This window comes from Acomys russatus, chromosome 13 (assembly GCF_903995435.1).
Source record: "Acomys russatus chromosome 13, mAcoRus1.1, whole genome shotgun sequence".
Lineage (NCBI taxonomy): Eukaryota > Metazoa > Chordata > Mammalia > Rodentia > Muridae > Acomys > Acomys russatus.
In genome coordinates this window covers 12,041,250-12,053,038 of record NC_067149.1, presented here as the reverse complement: position 1 = coordinate 12,053,038, position 11,789 = coordinate 12,041,250, and the positions used below count along the sequence as shown (strand labels likewise).

The window sequence follows — 11,789 nt, the reverse complement described above, 5'->3', positions numbered from 1 at the left end:
TAAATAAAAGCACATATGAACATAGTTTCACTCCTTTCATTTCTTATGCAAAAAGTAGTATAGTATATACACCTACGTTTCTTCATTTTATGTGTATGAGTGTTTTGCCTACATGATTGCCTGTGCACCACACACATGGGAAGGACAGAAAAGGGCTTTGAGTCCCCTGGAGCTGGAGTTTGAGATGATTGTTAGCTGAGCTGCCATGTGAGTGCTGGGCATTGAACTCAGGTCCTCTGGAAGAGCAGCCAGTAAGTATTCATGACGTAACACTGAGTCATCAAGTTCAAATAAAGGAGGAAATCTTTTCTGGTTGTACAAGCCTGTTTCTATAATCTCAGCACTTGGGAGGTTGAGTGATCATGAGTTCAGAGCCCTCCATGGTCTGATAGCCAACCTGGGCTACAAGAGATCCTGTCCTGAAAGCAGAATCTAGCTTTATGGGGTTCCCCCGCCCCCCCCCCCCGCCACTTTATTTTGTGTAGGTTCTTTGCCTGTTTCCTAACAATGTCTCCTCTTGCTCGGCTCAGCTTCTCCTGGCTCAGCTGTCTCCAACTGTCTTCTCTGTCTTCTCACTCTGCTAGCCCAATTCACTTCCAACTCTCTCTTATTCTCACTCGGCTCCGTCTCTTTCCTTCTCTCCAGCCCTACTCTCTCTTCTTGCTTCCTGCACCAACTGTCTGCTCTGACCACACACACTCTCTTTGACCCCTACTCTTCTCTCTCTGCCTTTGCTGACTTTTATATCCTCTGTTCCCAGAAGTTCAAGAGCCAACTGACAATGAAGGCCATAAGGTCCTTTACAGGGCCAGGCACATGAAATAAGTCACTCTATGAGAGAGAGAGAGAGAGAGAGAGAGAGAGAGAGAGAGAGAGAGAGAGAGGCTTTACATAATTTGTTAACTGGATTCCTCTATTTCTAGTGGTGTGTGTGTGTGTGTGTGTGTGTGTGTGTGTGTGTGTGTACACGTATGTATGTGCATTTGGAGGCCAGAGGTTGACCTGGGCTCTCCACCTTGTTATTTTTTTAGACAGGGTCTCTCCTTGATGCTGGAACTCACCAATTCTGGCTAGACTGGCTGGCCAGCAAGCACAAGAGATGCTCCCATCTCAACCTCGCCAATATGGGCAGTGTAGGCTGGAGCTTGTACTCGGGTCCTCGATGCTTTGCTTTGCATAGCAAGTGTCCCACTGGCCGAGCTATCTTCCGGTCCTTGTTCCTAGTCTTTCTTCTGTTGTGCAACTATAGGGTACACTGGACATTGCACATATGAACAGATTTATGTGTATGTTTTGTTTAAGATTTATTGGGTATATATATATATGTGTTTTACCTGTAAGTCTGTTTGATATAATGTTTTTATGGCATATGCAAAGTTCTAGGCTCAGTTCCCTGAAGTCAGGAGCAAAAAAGAAAAACCAAACAGAAAAGAATGGATTTTTCAATCCAAGATGAACTGACTAAGCTCCTGGAGTAAAGGAAAGCAGATTGGACTCATGTGTGGAACCACTCTATGCGTATAATCACAGTTGTGCCCTTCCTCTCATACTGTAAGGAGAAAGTTCTGCCTGGGAGCCAGATCCTTCTTACTGTCCTTAGATTTTCTCCTTTAAGGTGTTTTTGAAGGGGCAGGGAACACTAACAAACACCCTGATCCCTAAGGCGTGCGTGACAACTTCGCCCCCTGGGGTCCACTAAGAGAATACACAGCCTTGGAAGAAATAGCACCATCTCGACAGTCAGTTCCGGCTGCAAAGTACGTTTATTTTGGGCAAGATTCAGTTCCCAGCGTGGAGGCTCAGGAGCCAGAGTGGGGCACAGGCTTAGCAGGGAGCAGCCAGGCTTTGGGGGTTTCCTTCTTTATGAGCTGTGTCATCATCACCTGGGGCTTGGACACACCTGTCTGGATGGGTAGCTGCTCAGGCGCAGGGGAGTTGCCTCCTTCAGCCTCCTCCTGGGTGGCAGCGGGACTGAGCAGCTCGTGAGTGCCCCGGTTCCACATACTCACACCAGGAACCAGCTTCATGGTTTCTGAAAAAACCATCGGCTTCCACAGCACCTGGGACGTGGCCTCGAGGACCTGGGGTGCCGCTAGGGGCCATCCGGAGTCCTCCGAAGCACTGTCATCAACAGGTTCCTGGCCCTGCGGAGGCACACGAGTCCGGCCCGCCCACAGCTCTCCCAGCTGCTCCGCCTCCCGCTCCCAGCCACTAGGCCACTTAGCTCGGGGCCATAGTTTTGGGCTGGGGCTGCGGGCAACTTCGGGAGGAATGGGGTTTCCGGCAAGGAAGCGGAACCCGGGGCTGAGGAATGGCAACTTTGACCCGAAGGCTGGTGAGGATTGAGCCAAGTTTAAAGTGGGATCTGAGCCCAGTGCACGGAATGGAGCACAAGACTGGGAAGGCAACTTTGAGGTGGAGACAGGGAGTTTGGGGTGCAGGAGGGAGTCAAGAGTTTGGGACTTGGATGCTGAGGTTCGGGCCCCAGTTTGAGTTTTTTCACCCCTTGGGCGCCCGCGATATATTTCTAAAGGGCTTGATTCGGGGTCTGACATCAGGACCTCGGCCACAGGACGCACCCAGTGGCGGGGTAGCCGCGCGGGATCCAGACGCACTGTGGGCGTCCTGCGGCTTTGCGGCGACCGGGAGAGCATTTCCGGGGTGAGCACACTGAGGAGGGACACAGACCCCTTTGAGGAGGCAGAGGCAGGGGGCCTCTCCTTGCTCCTGTGTTTCAGCGCATCCCCTGCCGCGTCTGGATTAAGCTCGCTGTGGTAAAGAACCTCCAGTGACAGCTGGGAGCCCTTCTCTGCAGAGCCCTGGGGGCTGCCTACCATGCGCACGACTTCCTGTGGAGGTTGGAAAGACTCCTTCCAAGGCAAGGCCAAGATGTGGCTAGGCCCTAAAGGCACCTTCGAGGGCTCGGCCAAGATGTGACTAGATTGTAAAGACTTTTCCTGGGACGCAGGCAAGGTATGGCTTCCCTCCTGCCCGCCAAGTTCTTCTGAAGCATCTTCAGGCTCAACTTTCTGAAATATCTCCAAGGTGGGCATGGGTCCCAAGGAGACTCCTGTCTCGGCAGAAGGCTCTGGAGATTGTGTCTGCTCCTGGGACTCTCTGTCTGACCACGATGAACCTAAAAGGAAGTGGTCCGGGTTCCCACGTTCCTGGGGAGACACACAAGGGTAAATGAGTTGTCAGAAGGAGGGGAAAGGACCTCACCACATGGTCCCCAGTGGCTCCTGAGGAACCTTCTGTTGGAAGGAGGCTGGGGCTTAGGCTTACTTCGCCTTGGAAGTGCTCCTCCACACCATCGGGCGCAGGTGCGTGCAGTACAGGCACGGAGCCCTGGGCCCAGGCACCCGTGGTGCATGTCAGGGGCTCCTCGTCCTCGCCCCACGTGGGGTCCTCGGCCACTGCAGATTCTCCCTCATCACGGGCCAGGAAACGCCACTCAGTGATCTGCACCATGGCCTCTCGGGCCTGGCTAATGGTGAATGGGACGCACTGTGGAAGTGAGGGAGGGTCTCAGCCTTGCCAGGACAGACGGGAGAGGTAGAAGATGTGTCTGGAAGACCCAGATCTAGGCCCACCTGCTGGGTCAGGTAAACTTTGAAGGCACACTCCATGACTCGAGTCAGAAGGTCGGCCAAGATGTCACCCACTACGTCCTCACCCTCCTCCAGGGACATTAATGCAATCCATTCTGCCTCATTGAGCCGCCCAGGCACGATGTCCACCTGTGGCACTGGCTGGGTGGGTGGCCGGGCCTTTTCCGCTTTGGATCGGGTCATCCCACGGTCTCGAGCCTGCCTCTGTGGGAACGAAACGGGCACTCAGGACAGGAAACCGAGAGTGTGGAACTGATGGGCTAAGGGCTAGAAAGACGCTTTCTCAAGCTGTTCTCTAAGAAAAGGGACCGGACAAGGTACCTACAAGGTTGTGACATGGCAGAGGGACACTCTGTAGGTATAGGACTCAATTTAATACTCATAACAGCCCACTAAGCCCGATTTGCTGACAAGAACGCTGACACTTGATGGAAGTTAGCCCTCACTAATCATACTCAATCCACAGCTCTTGCTATTTGCCTTATACAGTGTCCAAGTTCTTGAGACTTAGTCTCCTCTGTTTTTTGTATTGTTTGGGTTTGAACAATCTTGTTATATAGGCCTAGCTGGCCTAGAACTAGCAATGTAGACTAGGCTCGCCTCAAACTTGCAGCAATTCTCCTGCTTCTGCCTTTCAAATTCTAGGATTACAGGAGCATAGCACCATTCCACGGGCGCCTTTTTGTGCGTGTGTGCATTGTGGTCCTGGGGCTTGAACTCAGGGCACTGTGCATACTCTATCACTGAGCTAACCCCCCTTCCCCCATGACATGGTTTCTCTGTGTAGCCCTGAACTGTGTAGACCAGGCTGGCCTCGAACTCACAGAGATCCATCTGCCCTCTGCCTCCCAAGTGCTGGGATTACAGGCGCGTGCCACCACTGCCTGGCTGTCTTTTTATTTTGAGATCTCACTAAGATGCCAAGCCTGGTGTGGAACCCATTCTGTAGTCCAAGCAGGCCTTGAAATTAACGAATGATCCTCTTTTTTTTTTTTTTAATTGAAAATCTATACAATACATCCCCATTACAGTTGCCCTCCCCCATCCTCCAGGTCCTCCCACCTCCCACTCAGTCAGCTCCAAGACTTCTTTCCCTTTAGAAAACAAAACGGGCAAGTTAAAAAGGCAGACCAACCAGAAGAATAGTAATAAACAAAACAGTGAAAACATACAAGAAACACACAAAAGCAAAGCCATTATAAAGACACAAAAGCAAAAGCCATAATATACAAGCAAAAGACCAGAAAGATTTTAAAAAATGCCCAAACAAAATATGAGCCAAAAAAGAAAAAAAAAAAAAAATCAACAAAAGCACCATTATGTTTGTTTTGTGTTCGCCATCTGCTTTTGGCCCATGGGACCTACCCTTAGGTGTAGCTTGTATACCCAGTCGACTCCATTAGGGAAAACTGATTTTTTTTCCTATGCCAAGTGTTGTCACTTGGAAATAGCTTCTTGGTTAGGGATGGGAGCCTGTCTCCACTTCCTCCTCACAGCGCTGGGACCCCATGTGGCTTGAACCTGTGCAGCCCTGCCCATGCTGCCACAGTCTCCTCATTTCAATGTTTATCAGTCCTGCTGAGCTCACAAGACACTGTTTCCTGGACGTCATCCACCCCTCTGATTTGTAGTCCGTTTGCTTCAACCTCCCAAACAGAGTAGCCACGGGACTACTAGAACTTCTTTAACCACTGTTTTTATCCACATTGTATGTAGTTTGCCTAAGATCGCGCCTGTGAAGCAGCATAGTCAGAATTCATATACAGCTGTGTCTAACTACAAAACCTGACTGTTGTTTCCCGAACAAAGATATTTGCCAAAACATGGAAAAGAAAAACATGCCCAGACATATTTTAAAAAGTCATTTAAAAAGAAAAAGAAGCCTGGTGTCGTGGCGCACGCCTTTAATCTCAGCCCTCGCACTCGGGAGGCAGAGGCAAGTGGATTGCTGTGAGTTCGAGGCCAGCCTGGTCTACAAAGTGAGTCCGGGACAGTCAAGGCTACACAGAGAAACCCTGTCTTGAAAAAGAATAAGGAGGAGGAGGAGAAGGAGGAGGAGGAGGAGGAAGAGGAGGAAAAAGAAATAAAGAATATGAGGGCTGCTGAGATGACTTATTGGACAAAGGTGCTTGCTGCCAAGTCTAACGACCAAAGTTTGATTCTCAGCACCACAAGATAGGAAAGCACCAACTTCCAAAGTCATCCTCCAACTCCCACGCATGCGCTACAGCATACCCCCCCCCTCAAGCGCTACAGCACACACCCATCCCCAACATAGGTCATTAAAGACCCCTGTGACGGTTTAATAAAAACAGCGCCCATAAGTTCATATTTGAACGGTTTGGGAAGGATTGGGAGGTACGGCCTTGTTGGAAGTAAATAACTAGGGGCCAGTTTTGAGGTTTCAAAAGCCCATCATTTGCAGTTAGCTCTCTGCCTTGTGGCTGCCTCCGCTGTGCCTCCAGAACCATGCCTGTCTACCTGCTGCCCTGCTCCCCATCAAAGTGGTCACGGACTCTCAACCAAGTTAAACACTTTCTTTTTTAAGTTGCTTTGGTCATGGCGTTTTTGTGACAGCCTTAGATAAGTAACTAAGAAAAGCCCAAAAGCCAAGTAGAGACTTGATACCCTATGAGCATATACAGGGGGAGGAGGTCCCCCTCAGTCACTGTCATAGAGGAGGGGAGTAAGGGGAAAATGGGAGGGAGGGAGGAATGGGAGGATGCAAGGGATGGGATAGCAATTGAGATGTAATATGAATAAATTAATAAAATATATCAAAACAAAAATAAATAAATAAAAAGAAAAGCCCAAAGGTAAACCAGGGACATAGCATTTCACGAAAGAGATGTAGATAAGCAATAAAACAATGTGTAAAGATGACCAGAACCAGGTGAGGTGGCTCACACCAGGACACCCAGCACTTAAAAGCCTGAAGCAGCTGCCTTGAACACAAAGTGAGATCATGAAGGAAGATGATTCCTTCCAAAATTTGCCTCCAAATACAAGCCTTTATCTCCCTCCCTCCAGCCTCAGTGCTTCATATCTTAAATCCCCCACTATTCATTCTCCCAAGCAATCTGGTGTTTCCTGTGCCCCAGTCTCCCAATTCCTAGCCTTGACTTCTCAGAGACCAGCTGCCTAGTGCTGGGAATAAAGCTGTACTTCCTTAATCCCGGGCTAAAGCTTTAAACCCCAAACAAAGCCAAAGAACAGATCCCTTAGTCCTCTCCTCCCAACTGTGACAAGTACAGAATGCACCTGACAAAGGAGGATGGAGTTTTTTGTTTTTTTGTTTTTTGTTTTGTTTTTTACTCTTTCATTTCCCCAAAGTTTTAGCAATCTGTTTTATCTTTTAAATGCCTTGACTTTGCCGGGTGTAGTGGCGCATGCCTTTAATCCCAGCACTTGGGAGACAGAGGCAGGAGGATCTCTGTGAGTTTGAGAGCACCCTGGTCTACAAAGTGAGTCCAGGACAGCCAAGGCTACACAGAGAGACCCTGTCTTTAAAAACCAGAAAGAAAGAAAGAAAAATGCCTTGACTTTGCAGTTAAAAGCATTGGCTGGTCTTCCAGATGACCTGGATTTGGGCCCCAGCACCCATAGGATAACTCAAAATTGTAACTCCAGTTCCAGGGGATCTGATGCCCTCTCCTGGCCTCTGCAGGCATTAGGCATGAACATGATGCACAAACATACATGCAGACAAAACACCCATATACATAAGTTTTTCTTAAACGATTTGGCTTTGATAGTGGGATGGGAGGGTGTTCAGTATAGGAAGAGGCTATGAGTTCAAGGCCAACCTGGTCTATATAGTGAGTTCTAGGCCAGCCAGGATTACACAGTAAAACTTTGCTTCAAAATAAAAAGGCAGCCATAGGTTTAATCCCAGCACTTGGGAGGCAGAGGCAGGCAGATCGATGTGAGTTCGAGGTCAGCCTGGTCTACGAAGCGAGTCCAGGACAGCCAAGGCTACACAGTGAAACCCTCTCTGGGGGGTGGGGGGGAAGTAGCCATGGTAACACATGCTTTTGATCCTAGCACTCTAGAAGTGGAGGCTGGCAGATCTCTGAGTTGGAGGCCAGCCTGGTCTAGATAATCAGACACTGTCTCAAAAACCAACAACAATAATAACAAATAAACAATAAATTAACTTTTAAGGTCAGCCTCTGGGTTGTTTGATCCATTTCATAGTCCTGAGATTGTCAAGAAAGTGACTTACCAATCAGGCCTGCTCCCAAAACGGGTTCTCCAGCGTAAATGAATTACTTCTGGAAACTAGCAGATTTGGTTTCCGAATTTGCTTGCTCTGGGCCTGACCCAGCCATAGACGCTTTCCATACGGAACCGAAGTGCACTATGCCCAACTCGAACCTAGACACCCGCTCCGGATACCCGCTAACTCCAGCTCCCGCACACACCCCAAGTCGAGCTGAAGCTCACCGAGCCTTCGTGTGCCATTGTCGCGACAGTCGCTCCAACGAGGTGTTTCAGCTGCCTCCAGGACCCTTCAACGATGCAGCCGCCGCGGCCGCGGCCCTACGGTCGCCTCGACACCCAGGCGGCGCTGAGGGTCGCCGGCGCGGTCCATGGTTGCCTGGCAACCGCGTAGCGCGTGCGGCCGGTTCCAGCCACGGGCCCCGCCCAGAGGCCGTACGTCCGTGCGTCGTCTCTATGGTGGCGGCGGATTCGGAGGTTCCTGAGGATTGCGGCGTCCGGCAAGACGGACTTGAGGGTGGTGGTGAATTGCAGGCGTGACCTCTGACCTTGGCGTGAGCCTTCAGGTAGCCAAGCTATGGAAGAAAGGGCTGGAGGCTTCATTTCTGGTCTTTTTAGCTTAGACGATAAGTACTACCAGGTTTTTCCATCATCATTCTTCCAATGGGATTCCCGGTGGCCCCAACGCTCTACCTGGGCCTCTTTCCTATTTCATGGGATCGCTCCTCTTTGTGACTATTATCCATCACTCTCCTGGGGAACCTATCCAGGGTCTCTCATTGCATCTTATTACCCTTCTCCCCTGTCCAAGCGTCCTTCCTCTGTGGCCTTCTCCCCGTTCGCCGCCCGGTGACTACAGCCATCTCTCTCCCAGGATGTTCCGCCGCCAGCGCTCCATCCCACTTCGCAGCTCTGCCGCAGCCCTGCCTAACAACCTCAGTGTCCTGCAGCTTCCAGCCAGCGATCTCACCCAGTATGGGGTGGTTCATGGACCGAGCGCCCAGCTTCTCAGCGCTGCCCCTGAGTGTGTCCCTTTGGCCTGGCGCCAGCTCCACGTCAAAGAGGGCGCCGCAGGAGTGAGTCCCCCACTCATCACTCAGGTGAGGCAAGGAGGGAAAGAGGGGATGTTGCTTAAATCAGGTCCGCCCCGTGTTCTTTAATCCCTATGCTCTTGATGCCCTTATGCCGCGATACCCGTCCCTCCAGGTCCACTGGTGTGTCCTCCCCTTCAGAGTACTGCTGGTTCTCACCTCACATCGAGGGATACAGGTGAGAAGAGAGTGCTCCCGCTGTCTCTCTCCAGCCCCCCAACCTCCTCCCTTCCCCGTCACCTCTAAATAAACACTTGCAAACCTTTGACATACGTAGCCCATCCTTTGCTCTATTTTTCATTGTCGCCCCTCCCCTTTCTTCACTCTTCAATTCCGCCTCAGCCCTCTGCCTCCTTCACTAACTCTGTGGCCTTGGGTACATGCAGCCTCAGTGTCCGCCTCTGAAAACTAGGCATGAGAATAGAGCCTGCCTCCCAGAACGAGTCTGAGGATCACATGGGACTCAGGCTAGCCTGGCTGTGTGAAACTTGCTCCACCCAGAGCTCGGCAAGGGTCACCTGGATCATGCTCCCATCGTTGTCCCCATCTTCCAGATGTATGAGTCCGACGGCTCCGTCATGGTCTATTGGCATGCCTTGGACTCAGGAGACGCTTCTTCAGGTACCTTCTGGGCCGCGGTGGAGCATGGGGTGGAGGCTGGGAGAGTACACTGGGGCTGGAGGAAGCCCTGGTTCTGAGAGCTGCTTTTGGATTCAGTACAGGCCGTGTTTGCCCGAGGAGTCGCTACCACTCTTCACTTCATCTGCGTGGGTGAGAGGACTTAAGGGCGGGGCTAGGGTGTATGAAACGCGTCATTGTGGGGTCTCGGCAAAGGGGGGATGCTGAGGGGTTATGAGCCTATGAAGTGTTAGAGGGAAGGTGGGGAAGGTATCAGGGATGCTGAAGGACTCTGAGAGAGAGACAGAGAGTGGAAAGTCAGGCCTGTGGGAGTAATGGCTTTTTTAACTAAGACTTCCGGGGTAGAGGGAGTGCTGGCTGTGGTGACTGGAGACCCAGAAGGGTCAGGAAGCCATTAAGTGGGGGCACTGGTTCTGGCTGCAGGAACGTGGTCCGGTCGGGTACTGGTGTTTGATATCCCTGCAAAGGGTCCCAACATTGTACTCAGTGAGGAGCTGGCTGGACACCTGACACCAATCACAGATATTGCCACTGAGCATGCCCAGGCACAGGTGAGTACATTTAATCTACCTACCTGTTCTTGTGACCTGGGAGCCTTCTTTACCCTGGGAGGCCCGGGTTTGAGTCTTAGCTATGCCACTAAGCAGTGTGGCTTTGGGATCATCTACACATCTACACTTTCTTAGATGTTGCAGCCCCAGGTCTGGAGGAAAACGTTCTTTCCACTAAGTGGTATTTTATTTAAAAAAAAAAAAAATCACTAACACTCTCCAATGCTGGTATGAATCCGGACGTTCGAACTGACCCTTTCCCAGATGCTGCCAATGCTGACAGCTATAGCCTCCTTCTCTGAGCAGGCGCCCCTGTTCTGACCAGCTTCACAACCAGCCTTTCCAGAAAGCTGTCTCCCGATTCCAACCCCCTCTGAGATGCCTTAGCTGCACTCTCAGCAGTCCCTCCTCTCATAGAAAACTCTTTTTTTCCCACTTGGATTGCAAAGCTTTTGAGATCAGGGTGTGGATTTTATAGTTTGAATCCTTCACAGCCCTAGATTTGTCTGCCTGCCATCGGGTCAGGAGGTCCAGGACGGTGGCTCATTTTGAAACTTCCAGAAAGTCAGGACACGGAGGCTTTCATCTTGTCACTCATCCCGAAGGGACAATATTTATACATATTTTTCTACTCCATGACGGGGAGTGGGGAGGTGGTGCTATGCTTGAGGGACTCCTGGGCAAGTATCTGGTGACCTCAGCGGTGACAGAGCCACCTCTTGCCCGTGTCCCTGGAGAATGGAAGAGGCAGGCATGGCTTCACTGTCCCCTCCTGCCATGTGCTCTGGACCACACACCCCGATTTTCTTCTCAGGATGGTATTGCTGACATGGTGACAGCTGATGACTCAGGTGTCCTGTGTATCTGGAGGTCAGGATCTGAGTTCACATTGCTGAACCGGATATCCGGATTCGGGTAGGAGAGGCAGAGGGCTGTGGCCTTTGTGAGGTAACTTCAGGGTGGGGGATATGTTGGGGTCTGGAGGAACCAAGATTGAATATTCCCTTCCAGCGTCCCATGCCCCTCCGTGCAGCTGTGGCAGGGGATCGTGGCGGCCGGATACGGAAACGGGCAAGTGCGCCTGTATGACTCCACTACAGGAGCACTACACGTCCAGATCAGCGCCCATGCCCGGACCGTCTGTGGCCTGGACCTAGCTCCAGAAGTGGGCAAGGTCAGTCTCCTGCATCCCTGAGGACCTTCCCTGGTGCTTAGCTGCACAGCACAGGCTTGTCTCCATACTCAATGTAACTCTGTCCCCAGGTACCTAGACTGGCCCTCCTGTTCACACCCGTCCTGTCAGGGCATTCTGGCTCCCTGCGTGTACCTCATGGGGTTCTCTCTTTTAGCTACTCTCTGCAGCTGAGGATACCTTTGTGCACATCTGGAAGCTAAACAGAAGCCCAGAGAATGGCTCCATTGAGGTACGATTGTGGACGGTGGGAATGGGGACCCAAGCCTGGGGTAGGCAGCAGGACGGACCAGCCCTCTTCTCCCCACAGGTGGAACACTGCCACAGTGAGTGTATTTCCGACACCCAGGTGTGCGGTGCGCGATTCTGTGATCCGTCAGGCAGCTCCTTTGCTGTGACAGGTTATGACATGGCTGAGATCCTGAGGTTTAGCAGTGTCTGAGAGAGGCACAGCCTTTCCTTACCCCTCACTATTTATAAAGTA

General features: G+C 51.3%; 2 protein-coding genes across 4 annotated transcripts; one reads left to right on the top strand and one right to left on the bottom strand.

The window, feature by feature from the left end:
- Positions 1-1,707: 1,707 nt before the first annotated feature.
- C13H2orf81 (chromosome 13 C2orf81 homolog) lies at positions 1,708-8,170 on the bottom strand. 3 transcript variants are annotated; one of them, XM_051154786.1, is made up of 4 exons: positions 8,058-8,170; positions 3,594-3,815; positions 3,286-3,507; positions 1,710-3,167 (listed from the first exon to the last, which is right to left on the bottom strand). In XM_051154786.1, the coding sequence occupies exons 1-4, from the start codon at positions 8,073-8,075 to the stop codon at positions 1,800-1,802; spliced, it is 1,830 nt and encodes a 609-aa protein (XP_051010743.1). In that variant the 5' UTR covers positions 8,076-8,170; the 3' UTR covers positions 1,710-1,799. The 3 variants fall into 3 exon arrangements, with proteins under 3 accessions (XP_051010744.1, XP_051010745.1, XP_051010743.1); XM_051154787.1 differs by lacking the exon at positions 3,286-3,507 and having other exon boundaries at positions 1,708-3,167; XM_051154788.1 differs by lacking the exon at positions 8,058-8,170 and having other exon boundaries at positions 1,709-3,167; positions 3,677-3,816.
- Positions 8,171-8,251: 81 nt separating this feature from the next.
- Positions 8,252-11,759, top strand: Wdr54 (WD repeat domain 54). The gene is made up of 10 exons (XM_051154789.1): positions 8,252-8,398; positions 8,707-8,932; positions 9,039-9,101; positions 9,478-9,544; positions 9,641-9,694; positions 9,986-10,113; positions 10,928-11,028; positions 11,125-11,287; positions 11,463-11,537; positions 11,616-11,759. Exons 2-10 carry the CDS (start codon positions 8,708-8,710, stop codon positions 11,745-11,747), a joined length of 1,008 nt encoding a protein of 335 aa, XP_051010746.1. The 5' UTR covers positions 8,252-8,398; position 8,707; the 3' UTR covers positions 11,748-11,759.
- Positions 11,760-11,789: the final 30 nt, after the last annotated feature.

Bases quoted from the DNA above. Each gene is read 5' to 3' on its own strand.
- C13H2orf81 (XM_051154786.1), bottom strand. The intron at 3,508-3,593 runs GTGGGCCTAGAT...TCACTTCCACAG, and splicing joins AAGTTTACCTGACCCAGCAG to TGCGTCCCATTCACCATTAG. The intron at 3,168-3,285 runs GTAAGCCTAAGC...GTGTCTCCCCAG, and splicing joins AGGAGCACTTCCAAGGCGAA to GAACGTGGGAACCCGGACCA.
- Wdr54 (XM_051154789.1), top strand. From the start codon at position 8,708: ATGTTCCGCCGCCAGCGCTCCATCCCACTTCGCAGCTCTGCCGCAGCC. The intron at 8,933-9,038 runs GTGAGGCAAGGA...CCGTCCCTCCAG, and splicing joins GTCCCCCACTCATCACTCAG to GTCCACTGGTGTGTCCTCCC. The intron at 9,102-9,477 runs GTGAGAAGAGAG...CCCATCTTCCAG, and splicing joins CCTCACATCGAGGGATACAG to ATGTATGAGTCCGACGGCTC.